The sequence below is a fragment of the Prinia subflava genome, chromosome 4, assembly GCF_021018805.1.
Source record: "Prinia subflava isolate CZ2003 ecotype Zambia chromosome 4, Cam_Psub_1.2, whole genome shotgun sequence".
Taxonomy (NCBI): domain Eukaryota; kingdom Metazoa; phylum Chordata; class Aves; order Passeriformes; family Cisticolidae; genus Prinia; species Prinia subflava.
The window spans coordinates 38,023,901-38,045,921 of record NC_086250.1 but is presented as its reverse complement, the minus strand read 5'-3'; the positions used below and the strand labels follow the sequence as shown (position 1 = coordinate 38,045,921).

Genomic DNA, 22,021 nt, shown 5'->3' with positions numbered 1-22,021 from the left:
AGTCAGAAACGTTTTCTGGCAGAAAACCCCACTCCCTTGAGACTTGCTCGGTTTTCAGTACCTTGAAGTTTCATAATTGCTTCAGAAACAACAGAGAAGGTGCAAATTTAAAATTCCAGAGTAGTTCTTGTTGATTTTTTAAGTCTCCAGAAATGCAGCATAAAACCCTCACTTACAGCAGGTTGTACCAAAATTTTGGCCAAGATTGCCATCTAGAGGCTTACACTCAAAAAATGATAGAGTACCTCAGCTCTGAAAGCACGCTTGTTGGCTAGAGACTTGAGTAACTCCTCTCTTAGGAGCATCTCCTCCTCCTCTTCCTCATCAGCAAACGGAGGCTTTGGTGGCTGTTCAGGCTCTTCAGGGGGAAGGGGTGGAAGAGGTGGAGGTGGCTCAAGAGAAACACAAGGAATACCCTCCATATAAAGATGGCTCAAAGATGGTACAGGCTGAGAAAAAAGTAAAACAAAGGTTTGAAATGTGAAAATTACTAGTCCTTTATGATGACTTAGCAGAGGTTGAGACCCAGATTATTCCATGGTTTAAACCTAAATTGTGTCAGTTTAATTAACATTCAAACTACATTTACATCCCTGTCAAAGGCTGTCACTGAACAGTTAGTTATTTCTCACAGAGGTTAATGGAAGCAATAGATTTGGACAGTGGAAGCTGTGGAGACATATGAACTAAATGTAAATGAGAATCTGAACCAGAGGTGGTCTAGCCAGAGAAATATAGTTGACCAGCAGTCTTTAAACAGTTTTATGAAACTGTCTTAGCTAATAAAACTACAATTTCCCTTAGTCAAAAGTTCAGAAGGTGTCATGAGAGGAAATGGTATCTTTTCTATCATTTTTCTGAGAAGAGTAACAATCATTCACTGAAAAAAACTCCACACTAACTCAATTTCCATGTGGACTCCTAGGTCAGAAGACAGAAAACACAGTCAAAAGGCACAAAGTTTGAATGACTGATGAGCTATATGTCTTGGCTTTTCCCTCCTCTAGGTAACAAGTCAGACATCAAGCTTATCTACCTACATATATGGCCTAGAGATAAGAGGCAAAGTTGTCTTGCACTAACAGTTCCAATTCATTCTTTTTTCTTATGTGCTTCAGACAATTTTTGCTTTCTGTATGAAAAAGCACAGCTCTAAAAGTGAAGAGAATTTCAATTCCTCAGGGAAAACCTTCACTAACCAACAACTACATCAGCCAAGAGACAGCTGAAATAAAAGAGTTTTAAAAAAGCAACCACAAGTCTAAGATAGTTGAAGGGAATCATTAAATAGAGTACAGTACCAAAATCAGAATCTAATAATCCTAGCTTTAGCATTCAGAATCAGATACAAAATGAGAAATTATCAAGGTTACTTACTGGAATTGGAGGAGGTAATGGCAAGGAAATTGGTGGTACTGGAGGTGGAAAATATCCTATTGGACACTCAAAGAAAGGAGGCTGCACTGGAGAAGAAGCTGTAATTAAATACTGAATGTAAGATATCTGACACGTATTTATTAAACAGGTATATATTTGAAGCTCTATGCTTCAAATTATTTAATGTAGCAAAAAGAGATAAATGTTTTTACAGTGCATTAATTTCAAAGGTAACACCAGACACAGCACAGTGCCTTTTCTCTATTTATACATTTATTTTTAAAAGGAGTAGTTACATTTTCTTTTTCTGTTTTATATACAAAATGTAAGTATAGCCAACCAGTGCTGCTAAGGTAATGCAGCCCTCAAACTGTATTTAATTTGCAAGAATTTACCTTCCAAAACAAAGTATCTCAGTAGCCTGATTACAGGCTACCAAAAACCAACAAAACACAAAGTAGGACAGAAGCAGACACAAAGCACAGCTGATAAATTTGAAATCTTGAACAGGAGAAGCTTTGTCAAGACAGATTTGTGTAACTTACACATAAAAAATAGCAGGTGTAGTATTTTAACAAAGTAATGTACAAGGAAGGCTGACAAGAAAGGAGAAAATGAATCAAAAAGAAAAAAGGGTGGAAGATAAAAAGCAAGAGAAAAAAAGTAGCCGATCAGGTAGTATGCTTAATGAATTTTTGTCAACTCTCCACATGTTGAGATGAAACACAGAAACCTGACTACCTTAAATGCACCTTAGACTCAAGAGTCAATAAATCATTTAGGCTGGAAGAGACTTCTGGAAGATATATGACCTAGCACAAGTGCCCAGAGCAGGGCTGCCCCCAAAGTCAGGTTGTCGAGTTCCATGTATATTTGACGATGGAGATCCACAACATTTAAACCTGCTCTAGTAGATCTTAGATAGATCCTCAATCTAAGCAGAATTTGTTTCATTACAACTGAGGTGTCACTTTTGTTGCCCACTTGACTGCAGAGTTTGATTCTGTCTTGTCTGCAACTGCCCGCTAAGTAGTTGAAGACAAGATCAAAATCCTTCCTTAGCCTTCTCAACACAAATGTAGCTTTCTCAGTCTCTTCCTGTAAGCCAACTGCTCCAGTCTCCCAATGAATTACTGAAAAACAGGCCTGAAACAGTTACCCTTAGTCAAAAAAGTCTTTTGCTAGGCTCCTTCTAGAATGTTGTTCTCTCCTACTGTGAAACCAGTAAAGTGGCCATCTCATCAGTGATCAACAGGCCCCTCCAGCCACTGACCCCCAACAGCCACAGTGCCACAACCCAGGCTATGGTTCACCTGTCACCCAAGGCTACACTGCTAACCCACATGTCACTCAATGAGCATTGGACCTCCAGGCCCTTTTTTAGCAAAGCTGCTGTCTGGCCAGTCAACACCCTGCACAGCTGATTTGGAATATACAAGCATAAAACCTACAGTACTGCAATGAGGAAAACATACCCTAAAGACCTTAAAAATACCACTATCACAGAGATGGAAAGAATCAGCTTTAACACAATTAGCTCACCTTAAAATGTTAGTTCTATATTTAGACAGCTCAAAACAAACACTTTTTCTGGAACAGTGGCTTATTTCCTACATTTTACCTATTTTTACCAAGCACCATATAAGAAAACTGTAAGTAAGTCTTACCTGGTGAGTTAGTTTCACTGTCTGTATCCATAGCAACTTCATCATAATTATCATACTGATATATGCCTCCTGCACTCTCTGTAGACTGCTTATCCAAAGACCATCTCAAGTCTGTATCTGATGACTAAACACACACAAAAAAAGTGTTTTATTTAGCTGGTCTTACATCATTATTTCAGAGAAAACCACTAAGAAATTTTGGAAGAAGGCCCTTAGAATTTTTTCTTCTAATTGATTTATAAATACAATTTACTTATCTTGTACAAGAAGAAGAATCTGAATTATTGTGTTTTTAATCAAATCCACTGCAGGTAGCAACTAGACAAACCAACAGGCAGTTTTAAACTGTATCTCTTCCAGGATGATGGGGTGGGGGGGGTGTTATGATACACGGAAACAATTTCGAAATACCTTTTGGTCATTCTGTATCTGGTAACTGGTCATGGTCATATATTTCTGAAAGACTGTAAGTGAATTAAATGCTTTATTATTTCTGGTAATCTGCAATGGCAACTACCAAGAATGCCTGAACTACCCTTGCAAGAAACAACTCTCAGGTAAAGAATTTTTTTATTGTCCCAGAAGGAGCCACATGCCACACTGAGCCAAACCCAGAGACTGTCAACTCATAAATCAGATTGCTTAAAGATCTCCTAACACCATATGGATGCCAGTCAATGTTCAGAACTGAAAATATACAGAACACCTAAGTATGACTTCTCAGACTCTTAACTTGTATCTTTCAGAGGCATACAGAAGACATTTTGGTAGCTTCTAGAATATCTACTGTTTACAGTCAAACATTTTTAGTCTCCATTTTCCACTCAGTATTACTATAAGCATAATTGTTCTACAACGTGACCTCAAACAGGGAGCCTCAATTCCCTTAGATGCTGTTTCTTTGTACAGCATTAATAGCTCCAAGCACTTGAAGCATCCAGCTGCAGTGGCTGTATTGTTTCCAGGCTGAAAGAATTAATGCTATAGAAACATTCATTCTGTAATGTACCAATGGTTTAGAGACAGACATTAGTTACTCGAGTGTCTTTTGCTAATCTCAATGAGAGAACAAGAACAGCCTGCAAGGATAACATGATGACTACTGCAGTAACACCATTACTTCATCAATTTGACACTATGTGAGGTTAAACGAATTATCTTTTGTCTGGGCGTATCTTATGCCTCAACAAAATAGATTAAATACTACACTGAAAAAATACTACAAAGCAACAAGCCCTCCAATGTCACTCTGAAAGAAGCAAGCCACTGAAGTTGTGCATACAGAAAAGGTTTGAAAATGTGGAGAAGAAAACCTTCTTTTAGAAGAAATCTAAAAGAAGAAAGCCAAAGAAGTCTCACTGATTGGTTAGTGTTAAATTACAGGCTGCTCTTTGATCACAGTGTTCAAAATGTCTTTAGCAGGAAAATGCTTTACCACTGACTTGTAAATGTACAAAACTGATTTTCCAAATCCAAAGGGAATGCTTGTCTAGCATGGGATTAAAACACTGTGAACACTGAAGTATATTGAGCTTTCCTTTCATGGCTATATTTTGATTATTCTAGGGGTGGGGAAAGCATGGAGAAGAACAGGGGGATTCAGACAGGATGGTGACACAAAACCAGATGGAGCAGGACAGAAATCATTCATGAATCCTAAATGTAATGCTAGAACACCATGCAAGAAATTCGTTACCCTGCTTCTTGATCTCCTTTTTCCTCCAACTAACTTCATAAATCGATTGTACTGCTCTTCTTGATTTGAGAGGTCCCTAATTTTTCTTATTTCTTCTTCTCTCTTTCTTCTCTCTTCCTCTTCTTCTTGTTTCCTCTGGTCTTCCTCTTTCTGCCGCCTGTCTAGTTCCTTTTGCTGCTGTATCTTCTTTGATGTCTTTGTCTGTTGCTTCCTCAAAGCTTGCTTGCCTTTAAATAAAAAAAAATACGTGATTAACACCATCTTACCTAATTGGTTCCACCCAATCTCAGATTCTTCAAGAGCTATGAGTAAATGTGAGAGTTTAGAACGACTAAAGGCTCATTGCTCACACAACTTTTTTTTTTGAGGCCATGCCATTAACAGCCATTTCAGTAACAAACTTATTACCTGTAGTACTAGGTTTTTTTGTTGAATGTGCTTTTGTACTGGCTTTGATTTTCTGTGTTATACTTTTCGTTTTTGTTAATTTTTCCTTGCTTTCCTTCATCACCTGCTGTTCTTTTTGCTGCCATTTTTTACTAGCAGACTGAAGTGCAAGAAGCCGAAGTTGCAATTCAGACATCTCCTCCTCATCATCAAGCAGCTTCTTGAGAAGAAAACAGAAGAAAGAAGACAAAAAGTCACGAAACATAATTCAACAATTTTTTCTTTAAAAGGTTTTCTGAAATCTTGACTCAATATTTTTACTAAAAGAAAGCTCAAAATCCAACTTTACTGTTACATGTCATTTATTAAAAACTAACAGTTTCTATTACTGCAATGTTTCTGGACTGCCATTTGGAAAAAGCCACCAGAGTATCATAATGCAATCATGCCTCATCTATGGAGGAATATTTTCTTACCTTTTCAGATGCAACATCCGAACCGCTAAGCTTTCGCGCTGATGTTTGCTCTTTGTCTTCTGTACCTTCCAAGAGAAAAAAATACCATATTTTTAAACAAGCTGTTTGCCATGAGACAGAGCTACATTAAAATGATACCTGAATTTTAATCTATACAACCATATTTCATCAATATCACTGATACACAGTATAAAACAATAGCAGGTACACGCAAGATCACACGAACAAAAATTCATATAAATTTGGCAGGACAGATAAAGTCATCATGACTCCGTAAGTGTAAGGCAAGACTTGTCATTTCTTAGTAACTCTGTCTTAAGGTTCACATGTACTCCTCAAGAAACAATGAAAAACAGATTCGCAGACAAGGGGAAAAGAAGACTTGTCAGGTGTTCTGTACTACCATCGCATATCAGCTGCTGTCCTGAGCATCTCATATTTCACTGGCAGCTATTTTGAGTAATTGATCACTCTCCTGCAGAATTAAATATAAAGGCCCAAAGCTGCAGTAAGAACACACTTCCTCCATTTCACATCAGAGGAAAACAGAAAAAAGTTATCCTATGGAAATGAATACTACAGCACTGTCTTCTCACTAAACATTTCGATGTTAAAATATTAATTTCTTAGACTTCCCAAAATATAGTCAATTTTCATAATGTATATGTACACACACATTAACATACTATATTTTACACATGGTATACACAATGCTGTACATATTGCATTATTACATACTTCATTACAGCAAATAATTAGTAATATAATTGGATCCAAAAACTAATTACATGATTTTTATATTATCATACATTTATATGTTTATACACATCAGACAAAGGACACATTTAGAGAAGCTTGGAGTTCTTTTGCTGTATTAATCTTTCTTCAAAGATTCCTTCTCCCACAATTCAAAATGGTGGAAAATAAATTCAGATTCTGTACAGCTTTAACTCTTCCTAGCATTTCATACAAATTACATTCAGAAATGCAGTGTTTAAAGTACCTTATATGTAAACAAAAATGAAACCTAAAAATGCTGAAGGTCTTTCTCCTTGTACATGCATGCATTTTTTAAAAATGCACATACAAAGAAAGAGTAATATCTATTACCCAAATGAGCTATGGAAAAAAATTCAAGAAAGTTAGTACATACATATATATGTGTGTATATATATGTGTATATATATATGTGTGTGCGTGTGTGTGCATATATATATATATATATATATATATATATATATGCAAAGTTCCTAACCATCCAGTTCACAGGTTGAAAGGTAGGAAGACAGATGGCACATTAGGTTTTTTTGATGCAGGCATATGCTGGGACACTCTATACAAGCACAAATGCTCTTTCGAACCAGAAGGGGACAACATGGACACAACGGGCTAATGCACAACACAGGAACTGAAGTAGGGAATACTGTCAAACCCGTCAGAGCAGCTGAACCACAGAGAATTAATTTGAGAGAGAGACTGGAATTTTTCTGAGTTTTAAGACAAGTCCCTCAACTTTTACAGGTTTGCAGAAACATCCAGTGCACCATTTAAAAATAAATAAAAATGGAAAATCAAATTTTGCTGATTTCCCAATACATGCAGCATGTAATGGGGCAGTAAGGAGACTGATGTAGTATATATTAATTTAGAACACATGAATCTGCCATAACTCCCATCAGCTGATTTTTTCTTTGGAAGCCTGCCTTGTATTGTCCAACATTCATTCATACATAATCTTTCTGCTTTCAGATCATTTATACATCATAGATTTGAGGATCATGCAAAAATTAAATGCTCTTAATATGCATATTACAGCACCTATTTTTCACTATCATAAAGTGCATTATCAACTTCAGTGCTTTTAAGTTTGGAAGCTGGATTTTTGAGACTATTTTGGTTTTTAAATAGCCACTTCATTCTGCTGTCTTGCTATGTTCTCTTCCCAGAGACTACTAGGTTTTCTTTTATCACCGAAATTTGTTTTCTTCATGTCTGTCAATAAAATCTGTATGACCTCTTAAAGAACACAAAAAAATTTATTATTAATGGAAAACACACAAGGGGGAGAAATTACCTAGAATGAGATGGTTTGACTACTAATTATCAGTTTTCTCTTTTGTTTTCTTTACAAGGTCTGTCTTGTTCTGAAGTCATACATAAATCATTCTGACTTTCAGTGCTCTAGTCCTACCTTTCTTCATATTCCTGCCAATTACTCACCTGCGTTCTTATTCAATCCATTAACTACTTTGTCTCTTCCCACTCAAATTGACAGTCTACACACACTGGCAAATTAGCGAACATCCGATGACAAGTGATAGCCTCAAGCGCCACTCTCAACCACAGCAATCACGTACTAGAAGGACATGAAGCCTTGGAGCAGGAAGCTTAAGTCGGCTGCCTTACTTTGCTGCAGACTCAGAAATAAGCTCAAGTGCTTTCACTGCAGCCAGGTGGACACGATCACTTGTTTTTCTGATCGCTTGTTTTTCTGTAACCGGCTAAGGCATCTCAGCAATTACCCTCTTTAGTCAGCAGTCCAGAACTATCTTTGACAAGACACTTCTTCTACCCTTCGGCTTCATTTTGTCTACAAATCCTTTCCATTTCTGCCCTACAATTTCTTGACTATTTGTGACTATCACAATGATCAAAACAATTCTCATGAAAATATCTTATGGTGTTAAGAACACCAAGGTCGTGGGTTTGATCCCTGTACGGGACATTAACTTTTAAAAGTTAGACTTGATGATCCTTGTGGGTACCTTCCAACTCAGAATATTCCATGATCCTGATATTACACTTTAGAAAACACACAAAGATGAAATGCAGAAAAAGGGGTCTCTAAATGTTCTCTTTTCAGCTAAAAAAAACACACATTTTGCTTCTGCAGAAAAGAACAAGTCAAAAGCAAAAGTAAAACTTCCAGTGAAAAGTCAACAATTTCTGCTGTGAACAGCAATTAAAATCTTCAAGTCTTGACCTCATGCTTTCTACCAAACAGTCTAACACATTAACAGTCTAACACATTATTTAAAATACAAATCCAAAGCAAAAACATGCTTCCAAGCATGTTTATATAATTCAAGGAATTATAAAACACAAGAGTTAGGTATATTTAATCTTTAACTTGTAACTTTTAACATTTTAATTACAGTAAAGTTTTCTCCAATACCTAATAAATATAATAAATAACAGCAAGCGAACAGAACTTCACAAGCCAAAACAACTTTATAAGTATTTCTTTACCTTGACCAGATTCTGTTACTTCAGATTTTTGTGAGGACTGCTTCACTCCTTCTTTGCCTTTTTTCAATCTGCTCCTCTCAGCTGGAGTAGGCAGTTTTTGTCTGAGAGGTTTCAGTTCAAATGCCTGAAAGCCCATAACTGGATTTTTCTCCTCAGGAGGTATTTCTTTTACAGAGTCCGTTTTAATACTGTCATTTTCTACAGTTTTTTGGTCCTCAGTGTCCACTGTTTTTTCATCATCTTGTTTCTCGTTTTCTTCCCTGTTGCTCAAAGCCAGTCTTTCATCTTTATTAATGTGTTCAAGTTCTAATTGTATCTGCTTATACTTCAAGAGCAGATCCTCAAAACTTTCTTCCACAGAGCTTTCATTTTTAGAAGAGTAGTTCTGCTTTCTAGATGGAGACCTTCCAAAAGTTTTAGCTGAATTAGTGGTCAAGAAATTTAAGACAAGAACTTCTATAATCTTAAAACAGTGGCAATATTACCACTGAAGATCAAATTAAGACAAGCGTAACTTATGACCATTCTCATATATTTTACCTTAAGGCTAGTTTGAAAAATATCCTCAATAAATACAAGCAGCATGCAAAAGCTGTAGTCATTATTATACACTGACAAACATTTTCTCAAACCAACAATTTCAAATATTGGATTTATGACAAGAAGGTCATGAAATGCTGACAAGTCTTATCTCAGAAGCCTCACCATCCTCTTGGAAACAACAGCCATAAAGCTGAGATGGTTCTCTATCACGGAAAGTCAGACTTCCAGAGTTCATAACTCCAGTACTGACTCCCCATATGACACTCTGAAAAAAACAGGTTAAATTCCTTCTCACTCATTTTAGCCTTTCATAAAATGCCACATCTAGCCAATACTAAGTCTGGCCATAGCACACTTACACACTTCAGTAAATGCAGTTCAGCAAATAAGGCACAGAAGAATCAATGAACTGAAGGGAATTTTAAAAAGTAACAGAGATTTGCGACCAAAACATTCAGAAATGCTGAAGACAACTGGGAGTTACTAATTACTCAGAAAAGGTTGATTACGAATGTCCAAGGAAAGCAGTGGACTTAAGCACCTCTACCCAGAACAAAAGTTGTTACTATTAGAGGTTCAACTACTCTTACCCTAACCTGACCCTTGAAAACGATCCTGTAAAATAATCATGCTCAAGGGGAAATCGTTCAGGATACCGAGTCAGGGTTTACTCATTTGACTCACAGTATCAACCCCACTGTGATAACAGCTGACTCACACACCCAGTTATGCAAAATGCTTTTCCAACAACATCATCTCTTAAAACAATAAACAGAATAAAACCAGAAGCTAAAATAGGTGTCCTCTGAATGCAGACATACTGAATCCAAAGGAAAACATATTTGTCTTATGCTCACAAGCATCGAGCACTTACTTTCAGTTCTAACATTAGTATGAACAATCTCAGTATGTATCCTGCAAAAGCTCCTTCCGTAATACCAGGAAATGTTTTGCTATACAGTGCTTTCTCAAGTGTCAGCACAAGAAACAGAAACTAGAAAAGATAAACTACATAAAATCCAAAAAGCAATTAAACAGTCTATAAATATGCTGAAAATACTAAAAGCTGTATGCAGTATAACACCAAATTATGCAATAAGCATATCTGCGAAATTCCTTTACATTCATGATTTCCTAAGTCACAGGGAATTCTGAAGCTGACTCACCATCAGTTATAGAAGTAAGTCTAACTACTATCTGCTATTGGAATACTTCAACAGGGACCTTCTAAAGTCATTGGAGATGGCTAGCAAGACAGTTTGGGGATGTTTTTTGTGCTCAGGATAATACAACTGCCAGAAGCTCCCACAATGGAGTTAACCAGAAATTCCGTGGTTTGCATATGTAGAATTTTTTTTTAATGTGGTTATACACATAGAATGCAAGATTCCATTAAGTGCTGCAAAAGGCAGACAGGCATGCACATATTAAAATAACAACTGCGCTTCAACCAGCTCAAGAGAAACGTCATCTGAGAACCAAAAAGAAGAAAGGGAGTTAGAAATGAAGAAAAAAAGTACACTGTGAAGAGTTCAGAATTCAATGGAAACAGAAAGTCCCATAATGGTTCAGTATTTCAGACTCAAATTGCACCAGAATTCCTGGGGAATTACTATATAATACATTAAAGTTGCCAAGAATTGAAAGAGAAAAGTGTATTAAAAGCTAACACCTCAAAAAAAGTAACAAGAATTGTCTAAGTGTTCCACCACATCCTTTTCCCCGCTTACATATATATTCCTATAAATTGTGGTGCAAAGCACAAGTTCCAAAGATAAATCAAGTAAACAATCTCTGTCTTATCAGACTGTCATGGTTTATCCTGATCAGCAACTTACTGCACACTCTCACTCTTCCCTCCCTTCCATGGGATGCAGAAAGAACTTGGAAAAAGGTAATGTGGGTTGAGGGAAAAGTGGGTTGAAAAAAAGAACAGTGTAATAATGGAAATCAAGTAAAGTAGTAACAATAATGAAAAAGGAGATAAGAGAAAGAGAGACTGGACTGGACTAATGCCCAGGTGAGGAGGGTAATACAATTGCTCACTACCAACTGGGAGATGGCCAGTCCTGCCTCAAGCAGCAATCAGTGGCAATCAGTGGCTCTCAGCCAATTCCCCACAGTTAAATCACTGGGCATGACAGTCTGTGGCCAAGAACTGTGGCCAAGTTTGGGTCTCAGTTTTGCACACTCCGGTTTCTTGTGCACCTCCTCACTGGCAAAGCATGGGACACTGAGAGGCCATGACTTAGTGTAGGCGCTTCTCAGTAACAACTAAACCACCAGCGTGTTATCACCATTATTCCCACACTAAATCCAAAACACAGCACTACACCAGCTACTAAGAAGAAGCCAAAACCAGGACTCAAGACACTTGAAACATTTTATTTTCCAGAGGGAACTTCAAATACCATTCCAGGCCACAAGCCTCCTTGTACCAGTTGATATGAAAGTCTCCTCTGCAGCCACATGCCAATGAACTACACCCGTACTCCATTAATGTTAGCAACACAGAGGTACCTTAGCATTTATGAATTCTCTAATATTGACTGGATAAGGTGGCAAGGATACGAAAAATACAGAAAGTAACTCATAGTGAGGGAAAATCATGGACCTTCCTTAACTATATGATCCATAAACAACTGAATGTTCACTTATTAAAGAGCCAGAGTAATAGAACATTCTCCATCTACCATGTTTCAACAAATAACTGAATCTTAAGTGCCAGGAATAAAAACACTTTCAACATCACCATTTTCTACCTTTGGTTTGAAAATGGAATTATTCATTTCCGAATACTCTTTTAATTAAAAGAGAAAAGGAGATTCTGCATCAGTCTCATTAAGAAACATTGCAAGATCCGTTTAGGACAATCTCTACATTTGCCGTGCAAATTACTCCTTACACCGAAAATAACCACTTTCGGGTACTCAGAGCAACACTGCAAAGCAAGATACTTGAAAACTATTTTCAGCACTAGAATTGTCTTACTGTGAAACCTTGGGCAAATCACATCTTCCCTCGCTGCCTCTCAAGATAAAACCCTGGAATGAAGGGCTCTAATGAAGCCTTCAATAATGCTGTAACTTTACCACATGGGACTAAATAAAAGCATCTCTATTGCTAATTTACATATTCCATCCACATTTAAACAAATAAAAACATTAATGACATAAATAATAAATTTGTGTCGAAAACAAGATCCAGGAGATCCAAGAAATCAACCCACACGGTCCAGCAAAAACACATCCTTTGACTATTGATATGGACAATAAAACACTGTAAAATTCTGGAGAGCAGGATTTAACCACGTATCTCTTGCTCAGTGTTTCTTACACTCCTCTACATTTTCACTTAGGCAACAACGCAGTTACATCAAGTAACCAGACTGCCCCAAGCTACATTTAGCATCAGTTCTACATATATATATTACTTCCTATGGCAAACAAGAAAAATCAAGGAAGCTTTTCCCATCACTTTCACAATTCCTGCTCGTGAAAGGACAAAATATCAGAATCCTCATAATGAGTCACCTAAACAACTCGTAAGAGCAACCAGTGGAGAACATCCTACAAGACATGGTGGGTATGGCTTTCATCTGAATACCCATCTAAACTACAGTTTGTGTGTACAGACCCACTTCAGCTTCGCTAAAATTGACTAAAGCTAAACCTATGTATAATAACCTTTGACGGGATGAAAGCGAAAATGAAAAAAAATAGTAGATCCTTCATTGTCCAATACAGTAAATTAACAAGCTTAGGGGGTTTAGCTTTACAGCTGTGACACTAATTAAACATATTAATACTGCCCCACCAAAGACTGGCCCCACTTCACAATATTCGCACTTGGGGCTAGAAAAGCACCGTTCGCAATCCAACCGACAGAAGCGTCCTTTCAGGCTATGCTTCTCCTTTTTCCCTACACACGACGGATCGGCCAAGCCGCAAGCCAGGTCACGGCAATAATCCGACTTGCCAGCAGCCTCTCCATAAGCAGGGACAGCTGCCCCGGCCAACCCCCAGGATTAGTTTGGAAGCCTCCCTCTCGGCCGCGGGAATCGCACTGCCACAGCGGGAGGGAAACGCGTCCCTTCCCAGGGCTTTCGGCCACGTAGCGCGGCACCGCCACACCCAGGCCCACCACAGCAGCACGGGCCCCCCGCCACCGTTCACGTCTCAAGGATACATTTTCGAGGCGACGGCTCCCTCCAGCCCTGGCTGCCACTGAACCCGGCGCCGCCTCCCCCTCCGGGAGGCCTCCCCGGAGGGTTGCCTGGCCGATCGCTGCAGCCCCGGCTCCGGCCCCAGCGCCCACCGCCGCGGTAGGGCCGGCCTCGGAAACGGAACCGGTCTAGGGCGTTGTGGCTGCGCTCCCAGAAGGAGAGCCGGGGGCCCGTGTCTGAGTGCGAGCCTGGCGGCATCCGCGGCGCCGGCGGGTGGGAGCGGAACGAGTCCTTCGGCCGGTACCCGCCGTGGCCGTGCACGTGTCCCGAGTCGGGCGGGGGCTGGTGCCGTGAGCGCGGAAAGGGCCGCCCGGGGGAGGACAAGGAGCCGCTCCCGTGGAGCCCGGGGGGCGGCCGGCGCCTCGAGTACGGCCTGCTACTGCTGCTGCTGCTGCTGCTGTTACACCCGCTACCGAGGCCGCCGGCAGGCTCGGAGCCGCCGCCGCAGGGACCGAAACCGTTGTTGTCATCGTCGCTGATCTCGCCATCCTCCAGCTCCCCTTCCTCCTTCGGGGAGAGCCCGCTGGGGTCGGGCGCGGCCGCCGCCTCCGCGGCCGCCATGGGCCCACGACAACGGTCTCGGCGCACCCTGCGCCCCCTCCACCGACCCGCACGGACTCTCGCGAGACCACGCCCCGCCCAGGAGGAGACGGGGCCGCGGTGCGTAAAAACCAACGGGCGCGGGGCAACGCCCCTGTCGCGGGGTATCCTGGGTAATGTAGTTCCCCCGCTCGGGGCGAGGCCGGGGAAAGCGGGTGCCTTAGCCTATCGCGCGGCTGCGCCTCCATGTTGGTGGAGGAGGCCGCCATCTTATCGAAGGGCTCGGCGCTATGTGGGTGGGGAGATGTGGCAATGGGGGCGGGCTGCCTTGCCTGCCCTGCCCTGCCCTGCCCTGCCCTGCCCTGCCCTGCCCTGCCCTGCCCTGCCCTGCCCCGCCCCCGCCGCGGGACATCAGTGGCAGCTCCATTCAGCGCCTCCAGGCCGCGGGAGCATAGGCCTCCTGGGCTCAATGCGAGTGCTGCTTACCACTTCTCTGTTGGTGGGGCCAGTGCCCTGCTGCTATCCCTGAACAGTGCGCAGCTGCTAAAGAAGGGAAAGCAGCGGGGGTACAGGCATTAACTCGCAGAACCCTCCTAGTAGCTAAGCTAGTGTTAAAATCTTTAAGAAGGAGGTTTCTGCAAGGCTTTCCAGACCTGTAATTGCCTAGAAGTACAGATTGGGCCTAATGCCTTCAGTGATACAAATGACAAGTGAGCATCAGAGTGTGCAAAACAAATGTATAAACACCTTTAATCATTTGTTTTATTTTCATGTCTCTAAATAGCATTCTGTTACTACCTAAGTGGTTGTTAGGGAATGCAACATCCTACCACGACTGCTGGCTGGAGACCGGTGATGATTTGCTTGTGCAGAAAAAACCCATTTTAAATAAAGCCTTTCTAAGTCAGATTGGTGTCTCCTGTAAAACTCTCAAACCCTGACTTTTAAAACTGAGAAATGGGAGAGATTCTTTTCAATCATGCATGCTAAATGTCTTTGCAGATTTGCCATGATTTTCAAACTTGGAGAAAGATGGCTGCATCTTTATGCTTTTTCTGAGAGTGAATTATTAAGATGTTTTGCTGGGTATTTTTTTAGTGAGTAACGTGCTATGAAATCAGAAGCACCAAAACAAAACTCAGTATCATGTTGCTATTTATTTTCCCTTGCCTTCCTCTCTAAACTTCATTTAAATCCAACAATAATAGAGTGGATAATGCATATGCTTAGTAAAGTCCAAAATGTTGTGCCAAACAAGCTTACTTTGCTCAAAACACTTTTCACCCTCTTTTTTTGATTTAATGGGACAAATTATATGACTCAAAATGGATACCATTGTAGTGACTTCATACAAAACAGGGCAGAGTAATGGAAGGTGTATATCATATCCTAAATTTAACTATTTTTTTTATGTTTAAAACAGTGTGCATTCTTTGAAGATGTTTACAGGGAAACAAGTTAAAGGTTCGCTTTTTCACTCCTCCCCACCCCACATATACATCATTCTACATTAGATATTTGTGTCAGTACTTCTTCTATTCAAATTGTTGGGATCTCTAGGAATCAGGCTTACATTATTTTACATATCCCACAGTACTAAAAACATGCAAATATGACATAGGGCATACTGAAAACTTCCTCAAGTAACAGCTGGAGGTCAAGCAGGTTTCTTAAACATTGCTGGGTGCCTATGTGTGTGTCTGAAATCTAATCCACTGCAGTCACAAAGCAGTTTGAGTATCACTACATATAAGTTGCAGGAATTTCTCTCCCAGCACACGTCCTTACTTGGGCATCCTAGAGCTTTGCATATATCTGATTTCAGCTGCCTTTGTGCAGTTACCTTTATTTCTAAGTGTTTCCACACACAGTAGGAAATCAGGATCAATATCTTTTAGACAGGAAAGGAAAATGTTTATAGGAATGTAAGATATTGGCAAAACATCAGCTCTTTTATGGCAAATTACCCTGATGTGGGTATTCCATCTCTATTGATTGTTATTGTATGTACTGTTCATCCAACAAGTGGGCTGAATTTATTAAAAAATGCTATATGATCTGTATTACAAATTTCTAGGAGAAAACTTAACCATCTGTACTTAACCATCTGTAAAAGAATATCCTGAGAATCTTCCAGGGGTTTTGTATATCCTACAGTATCATATGTCCCTTCTTTCATTTCAGTCATCTGATATTCCTAGCTTTTTGCTATCATCTAGGGTTATCATGCAAGTAATTTTAAATTTTCAGAAAGAAGTAGATTCACTACAGTTGATAAATAGAGAAAATTATAGTGTTAAATTCTTTTCTGTAAAGGTAATAAAAAGGCGTGTGTAAAAAGAATGTGGTTTTCTGATTGCTACCTACACATTTGAACAAAGGCCATAAACATTTAAAAACTGCAAAGGAGCTGCTATTCAAATAGCAAACATGAAGGAAGTTCCTTGCTTATGACATGAGTAATAGATAAAGAATTTTTTGTGAAGTTTCATTGTAATGTGTGAACTTAAGAGAAAAAAAATTATTTTAGCTGCATTTGACTTCATGCCTTTGAAACAGATTATATTGCTGCTGGAAAAAAATTATAATAAATAGTGAATATTTTTTCAGGAAAGGACAAATAGAATAATTTAAAATACAGAAGACCATATGTTTTAGTATAGGAGCACAATTTGACTTGTTTCAAAGTTTGAGGCAAGAAATTAGTAACATGTTTACCATGTAAATTAAATTCAATGATACAAAGCAAACTGGATTTTGTTTTTACAGAAGCACAGTCTGAGTTACAAGGCCTTGGCCAGATTTCAGAATATAAAAGGCATTCATTATTTTTTGGCACTATAATATTTAGCTTAGGCTAAAATTATTTTTGCTCTTCCTGCTTTGAAAGGGTCAATTGCTATCATAGGTTCAGGTTGGATCCCCTGATTGGTGAGGTAACAAAGCTAAATGTATTCTTTGCATTCCTTCTGCAGTTTTGTGGGTTTTGCTGCATTCTGTCATGCCAGGTGACCAAATGTCCAGTTTGTCCATAATTCGACACTGCTGCACAATTTCACGTAATTTTGTTGTTCTGTTTCTTAACTCATTTTCTTCTGGATTTTTTCCTTCTTCTTCTTTTTTTTTTTTTTCTTTTTTTTTTCTTTTTTTTTCTTTTTTTTTCTTTTTTTTTCTTAACAGAAAGCTGTGTGAAATCTTCCAAAAAAGATTTCTATCCAAGCAAGAACATCGAGCTTCAAAATAAACACTAAGTGTAGGTAAGTTCTTACTGAGCATAGTCTGAACATAGTGTCTTGAACACAATGCCATCAAAATATATATGAAAGTAAAAAGAAGTAAAAGAGGAGACCATAAGTTTGAAAAAAAGAACAAAGAATCATATTCAAATAGCAGGCAGAGCTGCATAATGATAGAATTAAATATTTGCCTCATGACGTGCTTAATATCAACTAATATTTCACCAAGAGATATATCTGAGCAAATTATATTAAATACCAAAAGGAATCTTCCCTTGGATGAGGTAAAACTATGAGATGTTTATATGAGATAGGAGATAAAAATTAGATACTTTACAGAAGACTATTTATAAAAGCTTTTTAAATAAAAATGTAGTCTGTAATCTTTATTTTGGTATTTATTGTGAGTTAATGCTAAAATACAAGTCAGTCAAATTGTTATGTTCTCAGACGTGCACTTAGTGATGAGAAAAATCTCCTTTTAATGACTGTGCAATTATTCAGTACCTATCAGTTACTAAAGAAGACTTTTTTAAAATCTGGAATATGTCAAAATGTGATTTTAGGTTTTCACCTCAGTTATTAATAGTCTGATGGAAGAGCTGATTCTAAGAATTCTGTCTTTCCTGAAGAGAACTCTTGCATACAAGAAGCTTTTTTCTTTTGCAAGAGATTTTATTTTAGGAACATAAAATAATCACTGCAGATAACTTCAGATGGAACACACTCAAGTAGCAGTTAACTCCCTCCTCTTAGATGTTGCTTAAAAGAATGGCAATTTCCTCTCAGGAACCTCAGCACCCTTTCCTGTATCCTCAGAGGTTTTCAACAGAGGACCCTGCATTGGTACTTGAGACCCTATACAAGCCTTTGAGAAAGGACTCCTAGAAGTGAGCAACATGTTGAGGAGAAGTAAGCAAGATCAGAAACTGAACCATAGAACTCATGCCCTCTTTAGAGCAAAGAAGATTGTAGGCATTTTCTCTTGAGTTTCTACTTGTATTGAACACCTAGCCCATGGTTAAACCCAAGGACTGTAGTGTGTAATGCCTTTTTTTTTTTTCCTATTTGATGGCATGTTTGTGCTTCATAATTCTGCAAATTGTATTCAGGGTTGATTATAGTTATTTATAGTGTTATTTATAGAATGCAGATGCTACAGCCAAGTTAGAGATATTTAACAGATCAAGTGTCTGTGGTAATTTTTTATGCCTGGATAAATATGCATATATAGTAGTATAAGTGCATATATAGTGGATTAATTGTGGCACTTTCCACTATTTGAATACTTTATTTTCCTCAGTGGTTTTTAAATACTTCAGATATTCCTCAAAACATAAAGTCTGAAACTAAAAACTCAAATTAGCATGATTTAAAATAATATCAGCAATTGTAACTTTTCTATTTGACAGGTAAATACTGCAATGGATTTAGTTCTCCGTCGGTGTTCTCACAGAGAGCCAACGGGCTCTGTCGCCGCTGGCCCAGACACAGCAACAGGTGTCGTAGGGGGGTCAGTCTGCGAGCAACGCAAGCAGTACTGACTCCCGTGGGTTCTTTGCCTGGCAGAGGCTTATGCGAGCGATGGAGATTCGACAGGCAGTGGAAAGAAAGGAGGAAACAATTTCAGACGAACAGAGGGTTTATTGCAAACACCTCCTCAGCCCGAAACTGTTCGGGGGGAGAGGGGTGCGGGGGTTTTTGTCCGAAGGATTCGGAGGGGGGACAGGGGGTGGCCAGCCACTGCCAGCCAACCGGGGCAGGTTGCCAGGGGATACAGGTGTAATAGAACATCACTTGGACTAATCAGGGGAAAAATAGGAGGGATTTACAAAGGCAGGAGAAATGACAGGCAGCTAACCGTGTGTCGCATGACAGGTGCCGGAGTCATGTGAGTTAAACAAAGGAACAATCGAGCAGTGGGGTACAGGGAACCCAACAAGTACAAAAGTATAGAAAGCCTAACCGATTAAATTAACACACTGCCACAAGTTCCACACAGAATGCTGAAAGGAGAAAGAAGTGAAGAAATAAACTTCACATTAATTTCCTAAGCCTATTTTTTCTGATGAGAAGCATGAAATTATACTGTAACATCATCCTCTATGTATGGAAGATATAATACTTTTCTTTTTGTTAAAAACACTCTAGAAACATATAGAAGCAATATCCTATCATGTCCTGCAGCTTTGAGAATTACTCTGTCCCATATGGCATGTTGCATTGGCTTTCAAATAACAAGTGTTCTCAACTGCAACTAATCCCAGGTGATGGGTGGGGGTTGGAGCTTCATGCATATCTCTGTTGGATCAATCAGTTCCCATCTGTGACTTTGGACACGGAATTTGTGCCTTCACGGTTTTCCAGATTGGTTGTTCTATACCAGCGGAGCAGTCATGGCAATCTCCACAGGCAGGGCCACGATGTAATGCTACAGGGTTAAGGACATAACTGCAAGAGTCATGGCTGTTGACAGGAGTTTTTGTTGGAAAATGTGTCTGTGCTAGTTGGAAATATGCAGTTTTCCCTTTTAAACGGGGGCTGCAACAGGGTGGGGAAGTGGGGAACAGCAACGGTTAGGGGATAGCCTAGAACCAGAGTATTGAGGTGAGGTTTTGTTCCAATAAAAAAAAAAACAGCTGTAATGACCTTCTATGATTTCTTTTGTTTAGGTTTTATTTAGGTTTTTTCCATTCAATGTCTTTTAATACCAGCTGAAAAAGACATCCCATCAGACTGTGCCACCAGGTTGCCTGATTATTTATACTATTAAACATTCCAACAAGGGAGCCAGACTTTAAAAAATGAATGATTATAAAAGTGATATTACCAAAAAGGAGCATGCATATTACTTCTCAGTTGGTAGCTGTGAAGTGTTGGGACTGCAGGCCCAGAGAATTAAACTGATATGTAAAGATGTGTGACATGACCCTCAGTGTCAGGACAATTTCTCAGCTTTTCATGCAGCACTGTTATTTTTAAATGTAATCTGAACTATGACTATGTAGGAAAATTAAAGAATTTTAAATGTTTTGTCCATCTCCAAACAACTTTTCTTTACACTATTTTCAAGAAAGATCAGGAACCTTACCTTGGCAAGGAAACAAGTTGAAGGTGATGGTAGTCACAAAGGCGCAGAGGTTTGCTGTTTGACTTTGCCTGTTCTGCCAAATAAGTGGCCTTAGATTCAATCCCTCAACACCAGCTGCTGCTTAGGAGCAGCCCACTCTCTAAGGATTTCCTGGAATCAGCTGCTCAGAGCAGTCCAAATACATCTGGAGAGTAGCTTTACAGATAAGCAGTCACTTACTGAGAGGTCAGTGTTTCAGCTGCACCCAGCTGCTATTTATCTTCTTCATTTAGCAGTATAAATATATAATCAAAGTCTTCCCTCTAAGTTAATGCAGAAAGAAAAGCTTATTTAATGGTTGTTTCAGTTCCCCTCATGGAAAGTGACTTTAGAGGGGAAATACATTGCAGGAATCTCCTTGTGTTAATTAGGAGGAGGACAGTGACATCCATAGGCTCATTGACTGTATATATGCAAATGTCCTACAATAATTCTTGAACATCATGCTATGAGCCATTTCTGCAAATGTTTCAGTACCTTATGTCAGCCAGCAGCTACTAGTGGGCTGATTATTTAAAATAATTTTTCAGGGAAAAAAAAAAAAAAAAGAAAAAAGAAAAAAAAAAAAAAAAACCAAAAAAAAAAACAAAAACCAAAAAAAAAAAACAAAAACACAAATTCAGAATCTCTCTGTTTGACACTTCCAACTCTGGCAGAGTTCTTGAGTTTCTTGTTTTCACAGCCTTTGACAAATGTTCTTTTGGGTTTGAATTTTTAGGGGAAGGAAAAAAAAAAACCAGGTCCAGCATGCCTAAGGCTTACACCTAAATCTGTGTCTTACATAGGAGAAATTAAACATATAAGATGAATTCCAGACAGTTGGATATATTTACAGGTGCAAGTCTCAAATAATTAACATAAAAGCAGGTTGGTAAAGTCTCAAGACAAAAGGCTGCAAAATATATTTTTAAAAAGTCATGAGCCATTCTACTAAAATAATAATGGATGTTAAAAATGTTCACTTCGTATTTATTTATGGAGATTTCTTCTGAGAAGATTTTGTTTGAATCCTAGTCATTCTCATTTCTGCATCCATATTACAAATGTCAATGCCATCAAGAAAAAATAAATGATTTGCAGGACTTGGCAGCTGGAAGATAACCTCCTGTTGTTATTGTGATGCCGTAGACATCAAAAAACTGAAGAATTTCATATCTTGAAAAGCAAAGCACTAAGTTTTCTGTTTGTTATGAGAAAAACAAAAATAAGGCATAAATGCAGATTCCTTTCACAGATGAGGGAGGTGCTTCTGTCCCCCTACAGCTTGTCAAAACTTTTTTTTTCATAAATTAAAACCTTATGCTACCTTAGAGTGTTGTGTACAGTGACAGGATGTTCTGGGACTTCAGTACCAATTTCTGACACTGGGTGGATCTCTGAAGTCAGGAGAACAAGAAAATAAATCTTTAATTGATGCTGTTTTGGCATGAGAAGAGTGGGTTGGGCTCCACCCTGTTTGTTAACGTCTTGATTTCTCCATTTTTAATCTGGTTTG

At 39.0% G+C, this 22,021-nt stretch overlaps 1 protein-coding gene across 6 annotated transcripts in view; it reads right to left on the bottom strand.

Annotated features, from left to right (window-relative positions):
- ZFC3H1 (zinc finger C3H1-type containing) overlaps window positions 1-14,317 on the bottom strand; it is a 40,372-nt gene extending 26,055 nt beyond the window's left edge. The window contains exons 1-8 of one of the 6 annotated variants that reach the window (XM_063396457.1): window positions 13,584-14,317; window positions 8,853-9,272; window positions 5,604-5,668; window positions 5,149-5,344; window positions 4,741-4,967; window positions 3,045-3,168; window positions 1,378-1,475; window positions 246-449 (exon numbers count right to left, since the gene is read on the bottom strand). In XM_063396457.1, coding sequence (XP_063252527.1) covers window positions 246-449; window positions 1,378-1,475; window positions 3,045-3,168; window positions 4,741-4,967; window positions 5,149-5,344; window positions 5,604-5,668; window positions 8,853-9,272; window positions 13,584-14,181 — 1,932 coding nt within the window. In that variant the 5' untranslated portion in view covers window positions 14,182-14,317. Of the gene's footprint in view, window positions 1-245; window positions 450-1,377; window positions 1,476-3,044; window positions 3,169-4,740; window positions 4,968-5,148; window positions 5,348-5,603; window positions 5,669-8,852; window positions 9,273-13,583 lie in introns of all 6 variants that reach the window. The other 5 variants (XM_063396458.1, XM_063396460.1, XM_063396462.1 and 2 more) reach the window with 5 other exon arrangements.
- Window positions 14,318-22,021: the final 7,704 nt, after the last annotated feature.